Source organism: Nicotiana tabacum, chromosome 6 (assembly GCF_000715075.1).
Source record: "Nicotiana tabacum cultivar K326 chromosome 6, ASM71507v2, whole genome shotgun sequence".
NCBI lineage: Eukaryota > Viridiplantae > Streptophyta > Magnoliopsida > Solanales > Solanaceae > Nicotiana > Nicotiana tabacum.
The window spans coordinates 148494761-148514954 of record NC_134085.1 but is presented as its reverse complement, the minus strand read 5'-3'; the positions used below and the strand labels follow the sequence as shown (position 1 = coordinate 148514954).

General features: G+C 36.2%; 2 protein-coding genes, 1 non-coding gene and 1 pseudogene across 4 annotated transcripts; 2 read left to right on the top strand and 2 right to left on the bottom strand.

The window, feature by feature from the left end:
- Positions 1-889: 889 nt before the first annotated feature.
- LOC107772028 (polyadenylate-binding protein-interacting protein 11) lies at positions 890-6869 on the top strand. The gene is made up of 11 exons (XM_016591513.2): positions 890-1172; positions 1329-1856; positions 2175-2285; positions 2371-2415; positions 2528-2600; positions 2687-2799; positions 2915-2974; positions 3064-3111; positions 3203-3271; positions 6359-6420; positions 6513-6869. The coding sequence occupies exons 2-11, from the start codon at positions 1425-1427 to the stop codon at positions 6565-6567; spliced, it is 1068 nt and encodes a 355-aa protein (XP_016446999.1). The 5' UTR covers positions 890-1172; positions 1329-1424; the 3' UTR covers positions 6568-6869.
- Positions 6870-8401: 1532 nt separating this feature from the next.
- LOC107772016 (polyadenylate-binding protein-interacting protein 11) lies at positions 8402-13546 on the top strand. 2 transcript variants are annotated; one of them, XR_001644962.2, is made up of 11 exons: positions 8402-8580; positions 8715-9264; positions 9550-9660; positions 9755-9799; positions 9906-9978; positions 10067-10179; positions 10297-10356; positions 10447-10494; positions 10579-10647; positions 13042-13125; positions 13217-13546. XR_001644962.2 is itself a non-coding variant. In XM_016591503.2 (11 exons), the coding sequence occupies exons 2-11, from the start codon at positions 8803-8805 to the stop codon at positions 13272-13274; spliced, it is 1101 nt and encodes a 366-aa protein (XP_016446989.1). In that variant the 5' UTR covers positions 8402-8580; positions 8715-8802; the 3' UTR covers positions 13275-13546. The 2 variants fall into 2 exon arrangements, 1 of the variants encoding a protein (XP_016446989.1); XM_016591503.2 differs by having other exon boundaries at positions 13064-13125.
- Positions 13547-14017: 471 nt separating this feature from the next.
- Positions 14018-15486, bottom strand: LOC107772046 (small heat shock protein, chloroplastic-like; annotated as a pseudogene).
- A 360-nt stretch (positions 15487-15846) lies between these two features.
- TRNAL-AAG (transfer RNA leucine (anticodon AAG)) lies at positions 15847-15927 on the bottom strand. The gene has a single exon. It is a non-coding gene; the product is annotated as a tRNA-Leu (tRNA).
- Between the last annotated feature and the right edge of the window lie 4267 nt (positions 15928-20194).

Here is a 20194-nt window from a genome sequence, read left to right as displayed (position 1 = left end):
TACAAAAAAAAAATGTAAAAATAATAAAATTTGTGCGGGAGAGGTGGGGGAGGGGGTTGGCGGGATTGGTGGTGCAGAAAAACGAAAAAATAGAAATTTAAAATTACAAAAAAAATAAATTATGTGGGGGAGGGGGTAGTGGTTGGGTGGTGGGTGGTACAGAAAATGAAAAAACAAAAATTCGAAATTACAAAAAAAAAGTAAAAAAGGCGAGGTGGGGATGAGTGATGCAGAAAAACGAAAAAACAGAAATTTAAAATTATAAAAAGAAATTAAAAATTTGAACAGGATGGGTGGTGACGGAAAAAAAACTGAAATTTGAAAAAGAAAAAACTTTTTGGAAAGGAATAAGGAAAATATTTTTCAAAATATTTTAAGCCAACTAAACATGAAAAAATTGAAAAATATTTTTCTTTATACCAAACACACCCTTAAACTCAACATATCATCCATCACATTCAGAAGACGAAGTAATTGTTTCTCAAACTCGAAGAGTTAAGGGGATTAATTGAAAATTATTCTTTCTTTAGTAGTCCAAATTGATTTATGAATCGTGGTATTACACATTTCGTAACCCTTTTATTTTTTCAGTTTTCTTTTTATCACTGTCTATATGTTACTTATGTGGAAATTTTAAAATCTGTAAAATTGTTTCACATCGATCTTTACTTCAAACACTCCTTTATCTGTAGTACCTTTTTTGGAAAATTTTGCAGTGAACTTGTGCTAATTTAAAGATTTAGAAAATTTTGTCAAATCTGTTTTAGTCTAAAAAAAAAAAATCAATTTTTGAAATGGCAATGCGTACGTATCTCGCTTGTTTACGTCAGAGAAAACTTGTAAATTACATATTTTATTTAAGGTTGAAGTGTAACTAGCTTTAAAAATTAACATCATCTTTTTCACTACGTATTTATTTATGTTAATTGGTAATATAGTCTAGCGAAAAAGTCCAAAAAAAGAGCTGTGGCAAAACGGACCGTCCGAAGAAGTAATACTCCCTCCCTACTGTACTACAGTATTCTCCCTCTTTCTCTCTCGTCATTTCTTCTGTTTCTGCAGACTCAGTAAAGTAAACGAAAAAAAAGGAAAGTCTTACCCTGTTTTTGCTCACAATCTTTGAGTTTGGGTTTTGTGTTCTTTGATTAGTGGACACCCTTTAGACTCATCAGGTATGAATTACAGATTTCCAATTTATTCCTTCTTTTTTTTCTGAAAAATCTTTTGGCTCATATAGTGGACAAAAAACTGTAACATTAAAACCCCAGCTTGATAAAATTGGAAATGAAAGGACTGATCTTTTTTTTTTTCGATTTACTTTTTCACAGAACCCAAATTGGGAAAAAAGAGTTAAAGAAGAAGGAGAAAAAGGAACAGTCTTTGGGCACCGTGACACACATAGTGTGCTGAAAGAAGGAATAATCATGGCCGTTGATGAGAATGGCTCGTTGAATCGGACAGACGTCAATGATTCTGCTGTCGTCGATCATCAGTCAAATCAGAACGGCGTGCCACGGTCAACGTTACCGAGTGATCAGAGTCTTCAGATGAAAACCACAGTGCAGCATAAGCCTCAAATGGGCATCAACGGGAATGGAGTACTGAGTCAGCATAATTTTCATCATCAGCAAATGAACGGTGTTGATGAGGAAGGGTTTAACAGCAGGGAGATGAGGGATTTGGAGGAAATGCTCTCCAAATTGAACCCCATGGCTGAAGAGTTTGTGCCTCCCTCACTCTCTACCAACCACGGTGGAGTAGTGCAATTCCTTCCCGGTGGAGAGCAGTTTGGGTTTGATGCTTTCAATTTTTTTATGCAAGCTGGACTCGCTGGCGATGGAAATTTCAACAGAAGGGTAACTAATTTATCATGTTTTTATTTAGTAGGTACTGGAAAAAAAAACTGTGCATATTCAAGTGTTAGCTTGTCCAGTTTATGTATGTTACATATAACTTATAGTACTAGGATATTTCATACAGTTGGTATCATGCAAGAACATAAAAATGAGGATGGTGTAGTCATTAAGGTCTAAAAAGGAGGAATTGTGTGTTTCTCTCTGTCCCGGTTATGTAGAAGAAAGATAAGTCTATTGTGGTTAGCTTTTGTAACCTTGTTTGTAAGGGATCATGTCTTGGAGTGATGGCTAACTATTCGGGTTGAAATGGACTGGCAGAAGAGAAATGGCTATGGTCTTGGTAGGAGAAAGATGAATGTCCGGACAAGCATGGCTCAACGCGAAGAGGTTATAAGGAGGACTGTTTATGTGTCTGACATTGATCATCAGGTACTTCTTCGTTATTTTATTTGGTTATTTCAATTTTCACCTTCATCTTTTTTCCATAGAGACTAATTTTTCTTATTTTGTGCAGGTGACTGAAGAGCAACTTGCTACACTCTTTCTTACTTGTGGGCAGGTGAATATGTTTCTTGTTTGGTCATGCTTCCTCATTCAGTTATTTTTTGTGGAACTTAATATGTTGATGAAATCTATTGTTTCTATAATCTGACTAACTTAATGTGCTGAAGGTGGTCGACTGTCGCATCTGTGGAGACCCCAATTCTGTACTCCGTTTCGCCTTTATTGAATTTACTGATGAAGGTATCTTGAACTATAATCTTTGATTTGATATTTTCGGTTAAAGTTTTGTTGTCTAACAGTGGCATTGCCCCACGTATGGTCTGCAGAAGGAGCAAGGAATGCTTTGAGTCTTGCAGGAACTATGCTAGGGTTTTACCCTGTGCGAGTGCTTCCCTCTAAAACTGCAATTGCACCCGTTAATCCAACATTTCTTCCAAGGGTGAGAAAATGTGTATAGTTTTGGTATTTCCCTTTTGCAAAATTCCTATTGAGGGCGATGAATGGATACCCGTGTTGCTAATACTGAAACTTTTACCTTTGGCCATGGTATGTAGTCCGAAGATGAAAGGGAGATGTGTGCAAGAACTATATACTGTACAAACATTGATAAAAAGGTAATTTGGGTTTGTAATCCCTGCTTTATATTGTTGGAGAGCATCTATGGAGACAAATGCTGTATGACCTGTTCATTTATATGAAGTAGGTTACTCAAGGAGATGTCAAGCTCTTCTTTGAATCCTTTTGTGGCGAGGTTTGTACTTTGTAGCTTCTCACCTGACTTGTCTGAAAGTGCTTGTCCTAGTTAAGGTCCTAATTTTATGCTGTTTTTTTCTCTAACGCAGGTTAAGCGTTTGAGGTTGCTTGGTGACTATCATCATTCCACTCGTATAGCTTTTGTCGAGTTTGTTATGGTAACTTCCATGAGCTTTTCTTGGTAACTTCCACTTGTATATCATAGTGCTCTGGACTTGTGCTTCTTTCTACTCTTAAGAACTAGTAGGACCTCCAATCAGATGCTTTCAATGTGATGATGGGGATTTTGCAGTGCTTCCATTTACTGTTTCATATTAGCTCAGAATGCGTGTTTGTCTTTCGCTGTCCATGCATGTAGTTTAGCATTAGTTTGATGTTATTTGACTTTTTTACATTCTAAGTGGAAAAAATATCAGTTTTTGGTCCTTTTTGGGTAAGTTCATGCGGACAATGTAAGTTCTTGGTAGTAATGTAGCCACTCCTGTGAATTTGAGATAATGCTGACATAAGCTGAATTTCGATTCAAAGTTTTTCTCCCCTTGCTTGCTAGAATGCCAGTCTAAGCTTGTATTGATATCTATCTTTGTCATCCGAAATTTATCCTAATCTTTTTAACTATATAACTTGACCCATGTGAGCATTACTTTCTCTCTGGTAATAATCTTTACTGCAGTTGAAACTCTTTGGTGTGAAAAGGTCCATATCATCTGCAGGTCAGTTCTAGACGTGGATGCTAATGTCCTTGTGCTTCTTTTCAGTATAGCAGATGTGCTTGATTTTTATTGGTTGCTTATTTGTTAGAGTAGTAGAGTGGATGACGAATATAGAGATATGGCACCACCTTGCTGTTCAATATAAATGGTTGATGTATTTAGTTGTATAGATTGAGTTACAGCTGGAAGGAGGGGGGGGGGGTCAAACTAAGACACATAAATTAAGACGGAGTAAGTATTAAGCACTACATTACTAATACTGGCATAACATCGCTGGTAATCTATGCATTACTTTATCTGGAATGGAATGTGGAATAAAATATGTTTATTAGCAATATCTCTATAAGAGTATCTACAAAATGCCTTTGAAGTAGACAACCCTATGTATTATCATTTACCATATAATAATTTTTACTTTATTATGATATTATTATTGGCCGGATAGTAATTTTTAAGATGTTATTGGCGGGATAGCAATCTTTACATAATTGATAATTATCCGCTGCATAACATCATTTCATTGTAATTCTTGCATAAGTAATCTGTGATCAAAGGACCCCTTAATTCCTTAACTGGGATGAGTATGGGGTCCTTTTGCCTTTCTATCTTTTAGTTACCGGGAAACAAATGGACAGTCTCAGAATCACTACATTTCGAAAAACTGGATGTTTGTTTTAAAAAGTTAAGGGGTCGTTTAGTAGGATGCATTAGATAAAATAATGCATGCATTAGCTTTGTGTATTGATAATACATTATTTGGTAGACATTTTGAACCTATGCATTAGTTATGCAAGCATTAGTTATACATTCTATTTGTTATTATCCTATGCATAACTAATGCATAGAAAACCATGGTATTAGCAATGTAATGGGTTTTAATACATGCATTAGCTTAGTTAAAGACAAAAATTGTTCTTCAAAATTTATGCTTGATTAAAATATGCTAATTATTATTATATTAATGCAAGTTTAAAATAATCCAAATAGTGAGAAATAAAATTATATCTCTAGTAAATAAATAAATACTTAGCATATTTCCTTTTTTATAAATAAATATTTAGTTCTATATTACAATATAGGTAGACAAATCAAATAATTTTTTTTTAAACCTTTTCATATAAAAACATTTCTCAACATACTTTTAAAAAATTAGAGTGATGGACTGGTTTTGAGGGCATTTTTGTAAACAAACAATTTTTTTAAAAATTGTGCAATGCTTTAATACATCAAACCAAACAATGAATAAGAAATATGTCAGCATAACTAATACTAGCATAACTGATGCAAGCATAACTAATACCAGCATTACTAATACACCCTATTCAGCATTATTCTTATGCACCCTACCAAACGACCCCTAAGTGCTTACTTGTTCAAACTTGCCTGAAGACACTATAAGAAAAAATAATCACTTATAAAATGGTTCCTTGACAGCAGGAAAAAAGTTACCTATGTTGTCAGTTTGATCAGTTCAACAGGCATGTGGTATATTTGGCAGCTAATGAGTACACGCCAGTAGATTATTAGGAATTCACAGTAATGTGGGGCAGATAGAATTGCGATCTCGGTGTTTTTGAGGCTGCCCAGCTCGGGCTTTTCTTTCATCTCTCAGTGGCCAGCTTTTGAGCTATTACTTCGAGTGGGGGTCTTGGATATATTATATGTTTATGGCTGTTGCTTTGATGGGAGCCCTTACAACTTTTACTCTTATCACTTAAATGAAGCTGGAAGGGAAGTTCTTTATACTTAATATTCCTCCGTGAGATACTATTATAAAAAGTAGATCAGCTTTACCATCCAAGTAATCTTCACATTGGAGCAAAGTACTACTACTTTAGTACCTATTATGTCGTTAAGTCTGGTTTCCACGACAAAGATTCTTCAATATGCTTGTATCAGGATATCTGAGAATTTCTCTGTACCTCTGTTACTTTCAACTAGCATGCTATTTCTTCATCCACCAGCATTCATTGAGAATGGATATAAGGAATTATAAAAAGAGATCCTATTAGTCTTTGGTGGAGGTTCTAGATTTGAACTTCCTCATGGTACACTCTCTAGATTGTGGATGCAATCTGCAACATATGTGGAATTTATGTTTAAAGGTGCCAGCTTTGTAAGTCAGACAGGGATTCATAGAGTATCACACTTTCTGTTTTTGGGTAAGAGAATGCCACACTTCTGTTTACCTCCTCCTTGTGATTAGTTGTAGGTGCAATTTTTACAGAGGACACTTCTAGCTGTGGCAATGACAAACTTTGTCGATGTCAGACTTAATATTGTCTTCACCAGAAGTATTTCCAGACTCTATTGCTTACTTTCATGGAACATGCATGGTGTGAATTTTTCTCGCTTGGCGTTTTACTTGAGATTAGTTTGCTTGGTCTTCCATTTATGATCTCAATAATTGGTAATGTTATGTATATTTGAGGAAATTCAAAGTAGAAAATTTTGAATTCCTCAACTTAGCACTGGGCATTTCATGGTTATGTTGTTTGTGTAGTTTCATGATGATTTTTCTGGTTGTTGCAGGCTGAGAGTGCCATTGCTGCTCTGAACTGCAGTGGTGCAATCCTGGGGTCACTCCCTATAAGGTTGATCTCTGATTCCAGCGCAAATCCTGCTGATGCTTCTTCTCTAGTTTACTGTCATATCCATTAATCTTAAACTTTTTTGCATACTGCAGAGTAAGCCCATCAAAGACTCCTGTTCGACCACGTGCTCCTCGCCCTGCAGTGTAGTGACAAATCACTTTGCATCCCTCAGCTGATCTTATATCTAAATACATACGTAGATACAGATACCACCGAGTTCCTTGTGGCATTTGTCTTTTAGTTTATTCGCATTACTCAGCAGGGCATCTCTCATCCACAGGATACTTTTTTTGAGCTTGTACCTTTGGCTGGTTCATATGAGTGCTTATGTTGATGTAAATTAAGTCTGGTATATTTATGTTTCTCTAGGCAGTGCCTCGAGTACTGATGTGACTGATGTTCTAACAGTGACTTTGATCAACGAGTTCTGCGATATTCCTCTACCCCAATCGATCTGTGTTTTGCTCCTCTTACATATATATCTGAGGTTGATAGCTGGGGCTGTGTATTTTGTTTTTCATGCCTTCCTTTAATAAATGTGACCAGTGACTGGTTGTATAATTTAACCTCTGCTATATATAAGGAGATTGAACTAAACTGACCGCTAACGGCTGCTGTGTTAATGTGATCCTGAACTGCATGCGGCAGGTTTGTTTGTTTTACTCTACTCCTGAAGTTTATTAGGTTAAGTACCTTTACATGCGACAGAAACAGTGTATTTGACTTGACAATCTCAGTCTAAATTCGTATTTTATCTAGAGAAAAATGGTGACGCCCTTTCGGAATTTTGTTTTGGTTAGGGTGATATTTGGTCAGACAACTACTAGCTAAAAAAGGAAAACAAGAAGAAAAGAGAAGAGTGACAGACATTTATTTATCTCTTAATTTTTTTCTTATCAGATATTTTAAGCAATAAAAATTGCAATTAATTTTATAGTAACTTTTATGTGATACAAATATAATTTTGAAACCATTGGAAAATTTGAACACGGATTATCTATCACATTAAGAAGATGAAAGAGTTAATGTTTCTCAAAATCAAAGGGTTATTTATGGGGATTATTGAAAATTATTCATTCTTTAGTCCAGATTGATTTATCAACTGTGACATGTACATTTCAGGACCCTTTCATTTTCGCTTTCCTTTTTTTTTTTTTTTTTAAAGTCAAAAGGACTAACCTATAATTGATTATGAAAGAGTTGCAGGGAGCTGGTGCCCTAATTTGTTTGGATTGTTATTACATGTTGTTTCATAATGTATTATATTATATTGTATTATATTATATTGTATTGTTTGTTGAATATAACATTTAAATAAATTGTATTGTTTCCCATCGTTTCATAATGTCACGCACCAACAGTATAAAGAAAAAAATTTACAATATTACTAAAAAATAAAAAGAGGTCGTTGTACAAAAAAAGTAATATTGCTTCCCATATGTTCCGTTCCAAAATGAGCCAGTTTATCTGCGACCATATTTATTTTTTCCCCCCCACTTTCCTTATCACTGGCTATATGTTTATTAATATGGAAATTTCAAAATCTGTAAATACGTAGTAATTTGTTCACATGGATATTTTCTTTAAATCACGTTTTTCTTGTGAAAAACTATTATAATCATGTGGTGATAAGTAGGACTGCCTGGTACTTACATATATCTTCTAGTATCATTTTAATAGTGGTAGAATCCAAAATTTATATAAAGGGATTAAAAAATCTTGAGGATTGTAATTTGAACCTATGACCTAAAATATTTTGAACCTCCTTTACTATTGTACTTGTGATTCAACAACTCATATAACCAAATAAAATTATTTTTATGCTATTTACATTATGTAATTTTTCAACAAAGGGTTCCATATCTACCTAGTACCACCAATGTATTTTATTAATCCTACTTTAAACATATTATTTTGTACATGGTGTTTGGGAGTGCTTCGTCATTTGGAAAAGTTTATACCTTTTTTGGAAGATTTGCACGAATTTGTGCTATTCTTAAATTTCTTCTTTCTTTTTTACTCCCTACTTCTCTTAGATTCAGTAAAATAACACATCACTCTTATTAAAAGTTTTGCTCTTGTTCTTAATTTCCCCCAGCTCACCAATCTTGAGTTTGGGTTTTTTTCTTTTGATTAATGGACACCCTCTAGACCCATCAGGTACGAAATATCGATTTCCATTTTTTTTTTCTGATAATTCTGTTTGGTGGAAATTATGATATTAAAACTCCAGCTTGATAAAATTAGGAATGAAAGGACTGATCTTTTTTCTTTTCCGTGTTGCTTTTTCACAGAACCCAAATTGGGAAAGAAAGGTTTCAAGAAAGAAGGAGAAAAAAGGACCAGTCTTTGGGCACATAGTTGCTGAAAGAAGGAACAATCATGGCCGTGGGTGAGAACGGGTCGTTGAATCGGACGGACGGCAATGATTCTGCTGCCGTCGATCATCAGTCAAATCAGAACGGCGGGCCACGGTCAACGTTACCGATTGATCAGAATCTTCAGATGAAAACCACTGTCCGTAAGCCTCAAATGGATGTGTTTCAACAGCAACAACAAAGAATCAACGACAATGGAGTGCTGAGTCATCACCATAATCTTCAGCATAAGAAAATGAACGGTGTTGATGAGGAAGGGTTTAACAGCAGCAGGGAGATGAGGGAGTTGGAGGAAATGTTCTCCAAACTGAACCCCATGGCTGCAGAGTTTGTTCCCCCCTCCCTCTCTTCAGACAACTACGGTGGGGTAGTGCCATTCCTTCCCGGTGGAGAACAATTTGGGTTTGATGCTTTCAATCTTGCTGTGCAAGCTGGACTCAGTGGCAATGGAATTTCCAACATAAGGGTAACTAATTTATTTATTGTGTAGCTACTAGAAAAAACTGTGCCTATGCAAGTGTTAGGTTCTCCAGTTTATGTATATTATATATAACTTATAGTACTAGGAAATATCATAGTAGTTGGTATATATCATGCAATAACATAAAAATGAGAGGATGGTGTAGTCATTAAGGTCTAGAAAGGAGGATGTTACAAGTCTAATTCTCAGTCACCTTTTCAAACCTTGTTTTGTAATGGATCACTGTCTCGAGGGTCATGGCTGACAATTCGGGTTGAAATGGACTGGCAGAAGAGAAATGGCTATGGTCATGGTAGGAGAAGGATGAACGGCCGGACAACCATGGCCCAGCGCGAAGAGGTTATAAGGAGGACTGTTTATGTGTCTGACATTGATCACCAGGTACTTAAAAAAATGGGTACTTGTTCATTATTTTATTTTGTTATTTCACTTTCATCTGTTTTCCGTGGAGAATAATTTTTCTTATTTTGTGTAGGTGACTGAAGAGCAACTTGCTACACTCTTTCTTACTTGTGGGCAGGTGAATATGTTTCTCATTTGGTCACATTTTGCTGGGGTTATTAATATGTTATTGAAATTTTTTGTTGCCATAACCTGAGGTCCTGACAAATCTTAATGTGCTGAAGGTGGTTGACTGTCGCATATGCGGAGATCCCAATTCTTTACTCCGTTTTGCCTTTATTGAATTTATTGATGAAGGTATCTTGAACCATAATCTTTAGGTTGACTTTTTTTGCTTAAAGTTCTTGTTGTCTAACAGTGGCATTGTCCCACGTATGGTCTGCAGAAGGAGCAAGGAATGCCTTGAGTCTTGCAGGGACTATGCTAGGGTTTTACCCTGTGAGAGTGCTTCCGTCTAAAACTGCAATTGCACCAGTTAATCCAAAATTTCTTCCAAGGGTGAGAAAATGTGTAATACTTTTGGTACTTCCCTTTTTGCAAAATTGCTGTTGAGGTGATAAATGGATACTCAGTGTTGCTAATACTGTGTTATTTACCTTTGGCGCTGATATGTAGTCCGAAGATGAAAGGGAGATGTGTGCAAGAACTATATACTGTACAAACATTGATACAAAGGTAATTTTGAGTTTGTAATACCTGCTTCACATGGTTGAAGAGCTTCTATGGGGTTAAATGCTTTATGACTTGTTCATTTGTATGAAGTAGGTTACTCAAGGAGATGTCAAGCTCTTCTTTGAATCCTTTTGTGGAGAGGTTTGTAGCTTCTCACCTGACCTGTCTCAAAGTGCCTGTCCTACTTAAGGTCCTAAATCTACGCCGTTTCCTTCTCTAACACAGGTTAAGTGCTTGAGGTTGCTTGGTGACTATCGTTATTCCACTCGTATAGCTTTTGTCGAGTTTGTTATGGTAACTTCCATGAGCTTTTGTCTTTCACTATAAATGCTTGTAGTTTAGCATTCATATGATTTTATTTGATTCTTTTACATTCAAAGTGTAAAAACATCAGTTTTTCATCCATTTTGGATAAGTTCATGTGGGTGAAGAAAGTTCTTGGTAGTAATGTGGCCACTCCTGTGAATTTGAGATAATATTGACATAAACTGAAGTTTGAAAGTTTTTCTCCTCATGCTTGCTGAAATGCTAAGCTTATGTTGATATCTATTTTTGCCATGAGAAAGTAATGCTAATCTTTGTAACTGCATAACATGGTTCAAGGTGAGCATTACTTTCTCTGGTAATAATATGATAAAGGTCCATCTGCAGGTCAGTGACTCAGTTCTAATGTGCTTGTGTTTCTTTGTGAATATAGCTAATGTGTTTCTTTTTTATTGGTTGTTGCATTGTTAGAGTAGTAGAGTGATGAAACATACAGGATATGGTACCTACTTGTGTTCAGTGTAAATGTCTGTGGTATTTAGTTGTGTCGATTGAGTTACTGCTGGAAGGAGAGGGTTCCTTTGGTCGGCCACAGAAAAACAATTCCAATATAAAGTTCTGCATAACTAATACATATAAAGTATAAATAAAACTATGCATTACTAATGTAACCGTGCATAACTAATACAATATTTGTTTTCTTGTTAAAATTTATAATTGAGTCAATGTTTGATTTCAGGTATTAAATTATGCACTACTAATACTGACATAACTTTTGTGGGAATCAGTGTATTATTTATCTTCTGTGGGATAAAATGTGGAATACGAATACGTTTATTAGTAATATCTCTGCAAGAATATCGAAAAAATGCCCTTAAAGTAGACACCCCTACGTACCATCATTTACCATATAATACTTCTTACATTATTATTGACCGCAAAATAATTTTTGTAACAATCTACACATTTTTATCCACTGCCATAACAATCCTTGTATTATAATTCTTGCATAACTAATATGTTAGCAAAGGACCCTTAATTCCTTAACTAGGATGGGTATGAGGTCTTTTTGCCTTTCTATGTTTTAGTTATATGGGAAACAAATCGAAGGTCTCAGAATCACCAGATTTAGAGAAGGTGGATGTTTGTTTTGTAAGTTAAGATATCATTACTTTATGAAAGAAACCCGAAGACACTGTGTGTAATATTAATCACTTATAAAGTGGTTCTAGACAGCAGGAAAAAAGAAGTTGCCTGTGTTCTTATTTTGATCAGTTCAACAGGCATGTGGTATATTTGGCAGCTAATGAGTACATGCCAGTAGATTATTAGGATTTCACAGTAATGTTGGGTAAATAAAATTGTGATCTCGGTGATTTTGAGGCTGCTCAGCTCGGGCTGTTCTTGCATCTCTCAGTGACCAACTTTTAGCTGTTGCTTTGAGTGGGGGTCATGTGTATGATATACGTTTATGGCTATTGCTTTGACGGGAGCCCTTACGACTTTTACTATGCGGATTCTGTATGTCCTGATCACTTAAATGAAGCTGGAAGGGAAATGCTTTATACGTGGTACTCCTATGTGAGATACTTCTGTAAAAAGTAGACCAGCTTTATCATCCAAGCAATCTTCAAATTGGAGAAAGTACAAGATAAAATGTTAATCTTACCATAAAAAGAATTTTTTTTTTGGAGAAAGTACAACTAATTTAGCACCCAAACTGTCGTGTGAAGTCTGGTTCCCATGATAAAGTATCTTCAATGTACTTGCATGAGGATATCTTATAATTTTTCTGTTCCTTGGTTGCTCTCAACTAGCATGCTACCGCTTCATTCACAGCATTCGTTGACAATGGATATAGGGCACTATAAAAGAGCTTCTATTAGTCTTTTTGGTGGAGGTTCTAGATTTGAACTTCCTCATGCACTCTCTAGATTTCTGGTGCAATCTGCATTCAGTTCTCGTTGATTCATTTCAAAGCTGTTTCTGTTGCCTTAACTCGTGGAATTTATGTTTTAAGGTGCCTGTGCCGCAAGTCAAAAATGGGATTTCTAGAGTATCACACTTTCTGTTCTTGTTAGGAGGGTGCCACACTTCTATTTACCTCCTCCTAGTGATTAGTTGCAGGTGCAATTTGTTTTGAGGACACTTCTGCTGTGGAAATGGCAGACTTTGAGGGTGTCAACAATCTGTCTTGACCTGTTCTTCTTTCCTATTCTTTGTTGTCTTCAGCCGGATGAATTTCTAGACTTGTTGTTTACCTTCGGGGCAGACACTGCATACATGTTTTCTAGAATAGTATGCAGTTGCTTTGAATTTAATGATCTCAATAATTGGTCCCAAAACTTAGTGGACTCCCCTTGATGAAATGTAATATATTTTAGCACGTGACATTTCATGGCTATGATGTTTACATAGTTTCAGATGAATTTTCTGGTTGTTGCAGGCTGAGAGTGCCATTGCTGCACTGAACTGCAGTGGTGCAATCTTGGGATCACTCCCTATAAGGTTGCTCTCTGTTTCCAGTACAAATCCTGCTGATGCTTCTGCTATATTTTACTGACATATCCATTAATCTTAAACTTTTTGCATACTGCAGGGTAAGCCCATCAAAGACTCCTGTTCGACCACGTGCTCCTCGTCCTGCAGTGCAGTGATAAATCACTTTGCATTCCTCAGCTGATCTTATATCTAAATACATACGTAGATGCAGATACCACTAAGTACCTCGTGGCTTTTTTCCTTTAGTTTATTCTCATTAATCAGCTGGGCATCTCTCACCCACAGGATACTTGTTCTTAAGCTTGTACTGTTGGCAGGTTTATGAGTGCTTATATTGATGTAATTTAAGTCTGCTATACTGTTTCTCTATGCAATGCCTCAAGTACCAGTACTGACTGATGTTCTAACGGTGACTTTCTTCGTGATATTCCTCTATCCCATTGGTTTGTGATCCTATGTTTTGCTCCTGTAAATTTCTGAGCTAGTTTCTTGGGATGTGTATTAGTTAGACCACTGGGTGATGGAGCAAAATGACCTCTTCTTCCTCTTCTCTAAATCTTTCTCATTCCTTTCTTTCATAAAAAATGTGACCACTGGCTTCTTGTAGAATCTAAGGTTTGCTAAGTATGGGAGTATACTGAAGTGATTGCTACCTGTGTGTAATGTGTTTCTGAAGTAGGGTAGTAGTTGTTTGTTAATGTTATCCTGAAGTACTTATTAGGGAGATCTAATAAATATTATGTGCGACAGAAACGGAGTATTTGACTTTAGAATCTACAAAATTTCTAGACTGAGTTCGTATTTTGTTTTGGTTAGTAGGAATACTTCGAGGGCTTAACGTTGGCAAAACTACTAGTACTAGCTAGAAAAGAGAACGAGAAAAGAATGACAAACACCGTAGCTCAAACTATGCTCGCATTTATATTTGCGCGAAGTTACATTTACAGAATGCTACAAAAAAAAACCCAACAAGTAAAACTTAGCTGAGACCCACGAACATTTTAGTTGATATGCACGTCAATCACCTTCTTCTCCACTTTGGTCTTGGGAATTGAGATGAAAAGAACTCCATTCTTCAGTTCAGCTTTAATTTTATCTTTCTCAACATTATCTGGGAGACTTAAACGAGTATCGTAGGAGCTGTAATTCCTGCCCCAAGAGTTGTCATCTCCACTTTCTTCCTTTTTGTGTTCGCCTTTGATAACAAGCACATCATTTTCCACAGATACCTTTACATCTTCCTTGGAGAGCCCCGGCATGTCAAAACGCATCTTGATTTCATTTTCGTCGTCTTTGATGTCCCAAGGAGCACGTATTTCCCCTGTTGATGCCCTGTTGCTTCCTGGGAATGTCATGGTATCCTCGAACAATCTGTCCATAGTATCCATCATCTGCCGCATTGTTCTCATCGGAGACATTGGGTCCAACAGTCCTGTTTCACACATGAAACAGATATCTCAATGTCAACTAAAGGAGCAGCGCTTAATCAAATGCCATTATCACTTCTTAGTTGGGCCTACTCTTATTGCAATCAACCAATACCAACTATTTTAGTTCACGAGCAACAATCTACTAGAATTAAAGTTAACTGGTAACTATATAGTTGCAAGAAGATTTTACACTTTCATATCATCTAAGAATATTTTAATGGGTTCAACCTTTTAAATTTTAGGATTAATGACATTAGAAATTTTGAAACATTAGTGATTTTTCAAATATATATCCTACGTTAGGAGTTGAAAATAATAAGTTTAGTTGAATCGATTAATAACCTAAAAAAATAAGATAAATGACTTATGACAATGAAACTAAATGCATTGATATTATCGTGTCAAATTCTTTAAGTCAGTTAGTGTATATATATAAGTTAAATGCAATAGAAATACATACAGTGCAACTAGGCAGTATAGTTGCGAGACAAAGTGGAATTTGGAGATGTAAATAGTAGACCAGTAGTACTTCAAAATGGTAACATACCAAAAGTGGAGACATCGAGAGCCATCTTCCTAGGACGGCGTTGGACAGAAGTACTGCCTTGGTTGTTGTTTCCTCCTTGACCGCTGCTGACAATGCACGTCCACTGAAGTATCTTTGTTATCTCCAGTTGCCTGAGCTACCAGCCTAGACGCTGGCCTTTTCACGTTGCATGCAGATGGAAAGAAAACAGAGCAAGGTGCAGTTACCCTGTTGTTACTCCTAGAGGACGCTGCACTAACATTAACAACATTTGATAAAGGAGAAGCTGCTGAACATGTAAGAGTATTGCAAGCCATTATAAAACTAAAAACAAATTAATCCAAAAAGAAAGCTCGATCACAGGACAGTTTTTATGGATTGGTCTTGTTTTCTGTTGCTTACTTTGTGCAATAGAAGGGGGTATTTATAAGGAGAAGAGGGAAGGGTGTGGAGAAATCGTGAAAGTTTTAGATAATACTAGTACTAGGAATAAGGTGTTGAGTGTGACTGGAGTCTCGACCCATTTTGGATCGCGAAGGCACGGATTGCTCGATCGTTCTGGAATAATCGCTTATTCTCTAAAATTTACAAAGTAGGGTCTCTTTTTCAACTTTATTATGTTTTCAGCCCCCCCTTATTTTTATTTTTATTAATGAAAGGAAAAAAGAAGGGAACGTAATTTGCAACAGTTTCCCTTCATTATCACCTGCAGAAATTGGAAAAGAGTAAAGGTGTGCGCCCATTCAAATTCCCTAAATAGGTAAAACGTAATGTTGAGAGTGGGATTTGAACCCACGCCCTTTCGGACCAGAACCTTAATCTGGCGCCTTAGACCAACTCGGCCATCTCAACTTGATGCTGTAAACTCTCCAGTACTAAATATAATTGATTTGGTTTTCTTTTTCCCTTCTCAACGCGTAAAGTTGAACTGTATTCCATATTTTCCAGAGCTAATGAACCGATTTTTGAAAATTGATAATGGATTAGTTTAACTTTGAAAAGAAAATCATTAAAAAAGTTACCTATATGACATACCATTAGTACTATAAATTGCATTGTATTATCAAAAAAGTCATAAAATATCATCTAGAAATTTAAGTCACATATTACTTTATTTTAGCTTAGGAAAAGCACAAAAAGCAAATTTATGGGAGCAGAGGGAGTAAAGAATTAGTACTCCTACTAGCTTTTATTGTTGGCTTCCGCATATATCCTGTAAGATTAATAATTGTGGGGCGAGAACAACATTTGTGTATCTGTCAATGCAGTGGAAGAATTGTTGAACTCACCACCAAAACAATTGCCCCAAGTCGAACTTTGAATCTCTTGGAAAACAAAGTTTAGTTTCACAAACTAAATGTCTTTGTTCTTGTGTGTTTTTGCGAAAGAAGAATAGAAATCTTCACTGTTATGGAAGAAGAAAATAGATGGAAAGAGAAGAGCAAGAACTCACTTTCTGTTTGTTCATTCCACTTTCAATAGGATGACCAAATGAGTTATTATAGAGAAAGAATTAACTGCTATGGGAAACTGCTCAACTACACCCAAACGTGTAGTAACTTCTCCAAAGAAGTTACTTTGTTCTCAAACTCTATCTCTTCCCAAATGGGTTGGGTCAGCCCATATAGAGCGACCCGATATCCAAATTTTAATACCCAACATCTCCCACTTCACTCATGATAACTCAAACCAGTATCATAAATAAATAACACACTTAATTCATACAGACAAGTAGTTCGTGCGACGTGCAAGCATCAAGAGCTATATATAGTTAAACCCTTTAAGGATATTTAACTGCTCTAAGTAGAAATCCAATCACATGCAGAAGGGATTTACTACTAACATGAGGATCTTATTACTCGTAATACCCCAGACATCATTTGCTATTCCAGTAGCTATATATCTGATCCCTCATCCTCGAAAGAGGTGAACTCGAGTTCATGTTTAACTTTGTATCCACAATTACACCCAATACCCTCATGGTAAGTGTAATGATCGACCTATGAATACAGGTTAAATTACTAAATTTTAGTCGTCTTCCCTTTCTACTCGAATCTTTTCATTCCAAATCAACTGTTTTCCTAGACATGCACTGCATTGCCTAATCACTCATGGCTATTAGTAACATGCTAAAGTAGCAACACCGATTGACACTTCAAGAAACAGTAAAAGGTCAAAGGGTATTCCAATAAAAGTTAATGTAACTTCTTTGGGATCTCACACAATGAAGAAGTAGGGATTCATTCTTCCATTATCTCATTGGTCGATAGCACACGTGGTATGAAACACATGTCATGGTGTTCTCACCTTATATTGGCGCGTGTGTCTTATTATTTTAATCATCCAACACAGTACAGATCTTGGTCTAGACACCTTCAAGTGTCTAACTCGATTTTCTCACTTCAATAATCCTCAAACCATCTTCTTAGAGAAACTCGTATCTGGCTTACAAAATAAGTCATAATCAAATAGTGAAATTCGTAAGCTATCAAGAATGACCTCTACAAGTAAATATAACCCCGCATTATCCAAGGTTCTATAAGGTCTCATCTCTTTACGATTCTTAACGCAAGAGGCGATTGCTCGTGTGAGAGAGTCAATCTCGCGACTTGTTCGACACATTTTATCAACAAAATATTCATCACATGCATACGAGATATAGCAAAATTCAAGAGTCAAATATTGATGAACATATTATAATACTAAAGTCATTTTACAATACATAAATATGTTCATATCCTTCACAAACCTAGAGCCATAACATGTTTCTCAAACAGGTCTCTAGATATCGACTTTGTAAAAGGATTAGCTATTATGCTTCGCGTTGGAATGTACTGTAAATTTATCTCTCCATTTGCTACCAGTCTCTTACAAAGTTATACTTGATGTCAATGTGTTTGGTCTTGCTGTGATACTTGGATCTTTTGTATATGCAATAGCCACTTGACTATCACAATATAGAGTCATGGGACCCTGAGAGTTCTTTGTAATATCCAAATGCTCAAAGAATCTCTTCAACCAAACAACTTCTTGTACTGCAGACGCACAAGCCACGAACTCAGCTTCCATCGTTGAAAGGGTTATACAAGTTTGTTTCTTATTTTTCCATGATATAGCAACACCATTAAGTAAGAAAGCATAACCGGACGTTGATTTTCTATCATTCCGATCACCAGCCCAATCAGCATATGTATATCCTCTCAAGTATAAATTATTTCCACTATAACATAGTGAATAATCTACAGTTCCCTTCAGGTATCTGAAAATTCTCTTCACAACTTTCAATGATCTCTTCCAGGATTGGATTGATACTTGCTAACCAGACCTACGACATAACAAATGTCTGGGCGAGTACACATCATAGCGTACATCAAGCTCCCGACAACACTTGAATATGGAACTCGAGACATGTCTTCCTTTTCATTTTCAGTCTTGGGCCACATTAAAAGGCTTAAAGTTTCACCTCTTGCTATAGGAGTATCCATGGATTTGTAACCATTCATGCGAAAACGCTCCAAAATTTTCTTTATATAAGTTTCTTGGGATAGACTCAATAACTTTTTGGAACGGTCTCTTTGGATCTTAACTCCAAGGATATAGTTTGTCTCGCCCATATCTTTTATGTCAAATGACTTTGAAAGCCATCACTTGATTGTTTTCAAATACTCCAAATTATTTTCGGCCAATAAAATATAGTCCACGTAAAGAGAAAGAGTTACAAATATCTTATTGGACTTCTTCACATAAATGCAATGGTCTTCATCGATCATGATGAAATCATATGAGATCACTTCCTTGTGAAATCTCAAATACCATTGCCTTGAAGATTGCTTCAGGCCATAAATAAATCTTTTCAATGTACAGACCTTCTTTTCTTGGCCTTTAACGATGAAGCCTACAGGTTGTTCCATTCTCCATTGAGAAAAGTTGTCTTCACTTCCATTTGATGCAATTCCAAATCCAAACGTGCAACAATAGCCAAAAGTAAGCGAATTGAGGTAAACTTCACAACTGGTGAAAATGTTTCCTCATAATCTATTCCAGCATCTTGAGTAAAGCCTTTTGCCACCAATCGTGCCTTGTATCTTTCTATTGACCCATCCGCTTTGCGTTTAACTTTGAGAACCCATTTGTTCCCAATGGCTCTACGCGCAGGCGGAAGATCAACTAGATCCTAGACTTTGTTGGTTTTCATGGGCTCTAATTCTTCTTTCATTGCTTTCATCCACTCATCTTTTCTAGGACTCGATAAAGCCTCAGTCATAAACTTTGGATCATCTATTTCTGTAGGAGATACCAAGAAAATATAATCTTCAATGACATAAGTACGTTTTGGTATATTTTTTCTGGCACTCTTTCGTAGTTGAAATTCAGGTTCGTCAGAAGGATTTTGGGATTGAGAGTTCCCACTCGCACTCGGATCAAGAATAAGATCTTGATCAATTCGATTATTAATTATGTTAGAAGACATTTGCTGACTGTCTGAGTTCAACATTTCATAAAAAGGCTCCACATTCTTTACCTCACCCTTCTTTGGAAAATCATTTTCCAAAAAATGTGACATCTCGCGATTCAATCTCTGTAACACTTCCATCCTCTAATTCACCAATGAACACATACCCTTTGGAGTATTCTGAATATCTTATAAAGATACATTTCTTGCCTTTGGGACCTAATTTACCAACCTTGCTAAAAGAATCTTTTACGTATGCAGCAAAACCCCAAGGTCGTAAATCTTTTAAGTTTGGTTTATGGCCAGTCCATAGCTCATAAGGAGTGGAAGAAACTGATTTAGAAGGCACTTTGTTCAATATGTAAGTTGCAGTCAATAACGCATCTCCCCAAAAGGAGATAGGTAAATTTGTCTGCGCCATCATGGACCTTATCATGTCCTGTAGTGTTCTATTCCTTCTCTCTTCTATACCATTTTGTTGAGGTGTGTATGGAATAGTTAACTGTTTGGTGATTCCCTTTTCATTGCACAATCCTTCAAATTCTTTTGAAAGATATTCACGCCCTTTATTGGTTCTTAAGGTCTTAATCCTTTTGTCTAATTGATTCTCAACTTCATTCACATATTTCTTAAAGCATTCAAGTGCTTCAAATTTATGAGAGATCA

Excerpts from the sequence above, each read along its gene's own strand:
- LOC107772028 (XM_016591513.2), top strand. The coding sequence starts at position 1,425 with ATGGCCGTTGATGAGAATGGCTCGTTGAATCGGACAGACGTCAATGAT. Across the intron at positions 1,857-2,174 it reads ATGGAAATTTCAACAGAAGG|AAGAGAAATGGCTATGGTCT; the intron begins GTAACTAATTTA and ends ATGGACTGGCAG. Across the intron at positions 2,416-2,527 it reads TCTTTCTTACTTGTGGGCAG|GTGGTCGACTGTCGCATCTG; the intron begins GTGAATATGTTT and ends AATGTGCTGAAG.
- LOC107772016 (XM_016591503.2), top strand. The coding sequence starts at position 8,803 with ATGGCCGTGGGTGAGAACGGGTCGTTGAATCGGACGGACGGCAATGAT. Across the intron at positions 9,979-10,066 it reads TATTGAATTTATTGATGAAG|AAGGAGCAAGGAATGCCTTG; the intron begins GTATCTTGAACC and ends TATGGTCTGCAG. Across the intron at positions 10,357-10,446 it reads GTACAAACATTGATACAAAG|GTTACTCAAGGAGATGTCAA; the intron begins GTAATTTTGAGT and ends TGTATGAAGTAG.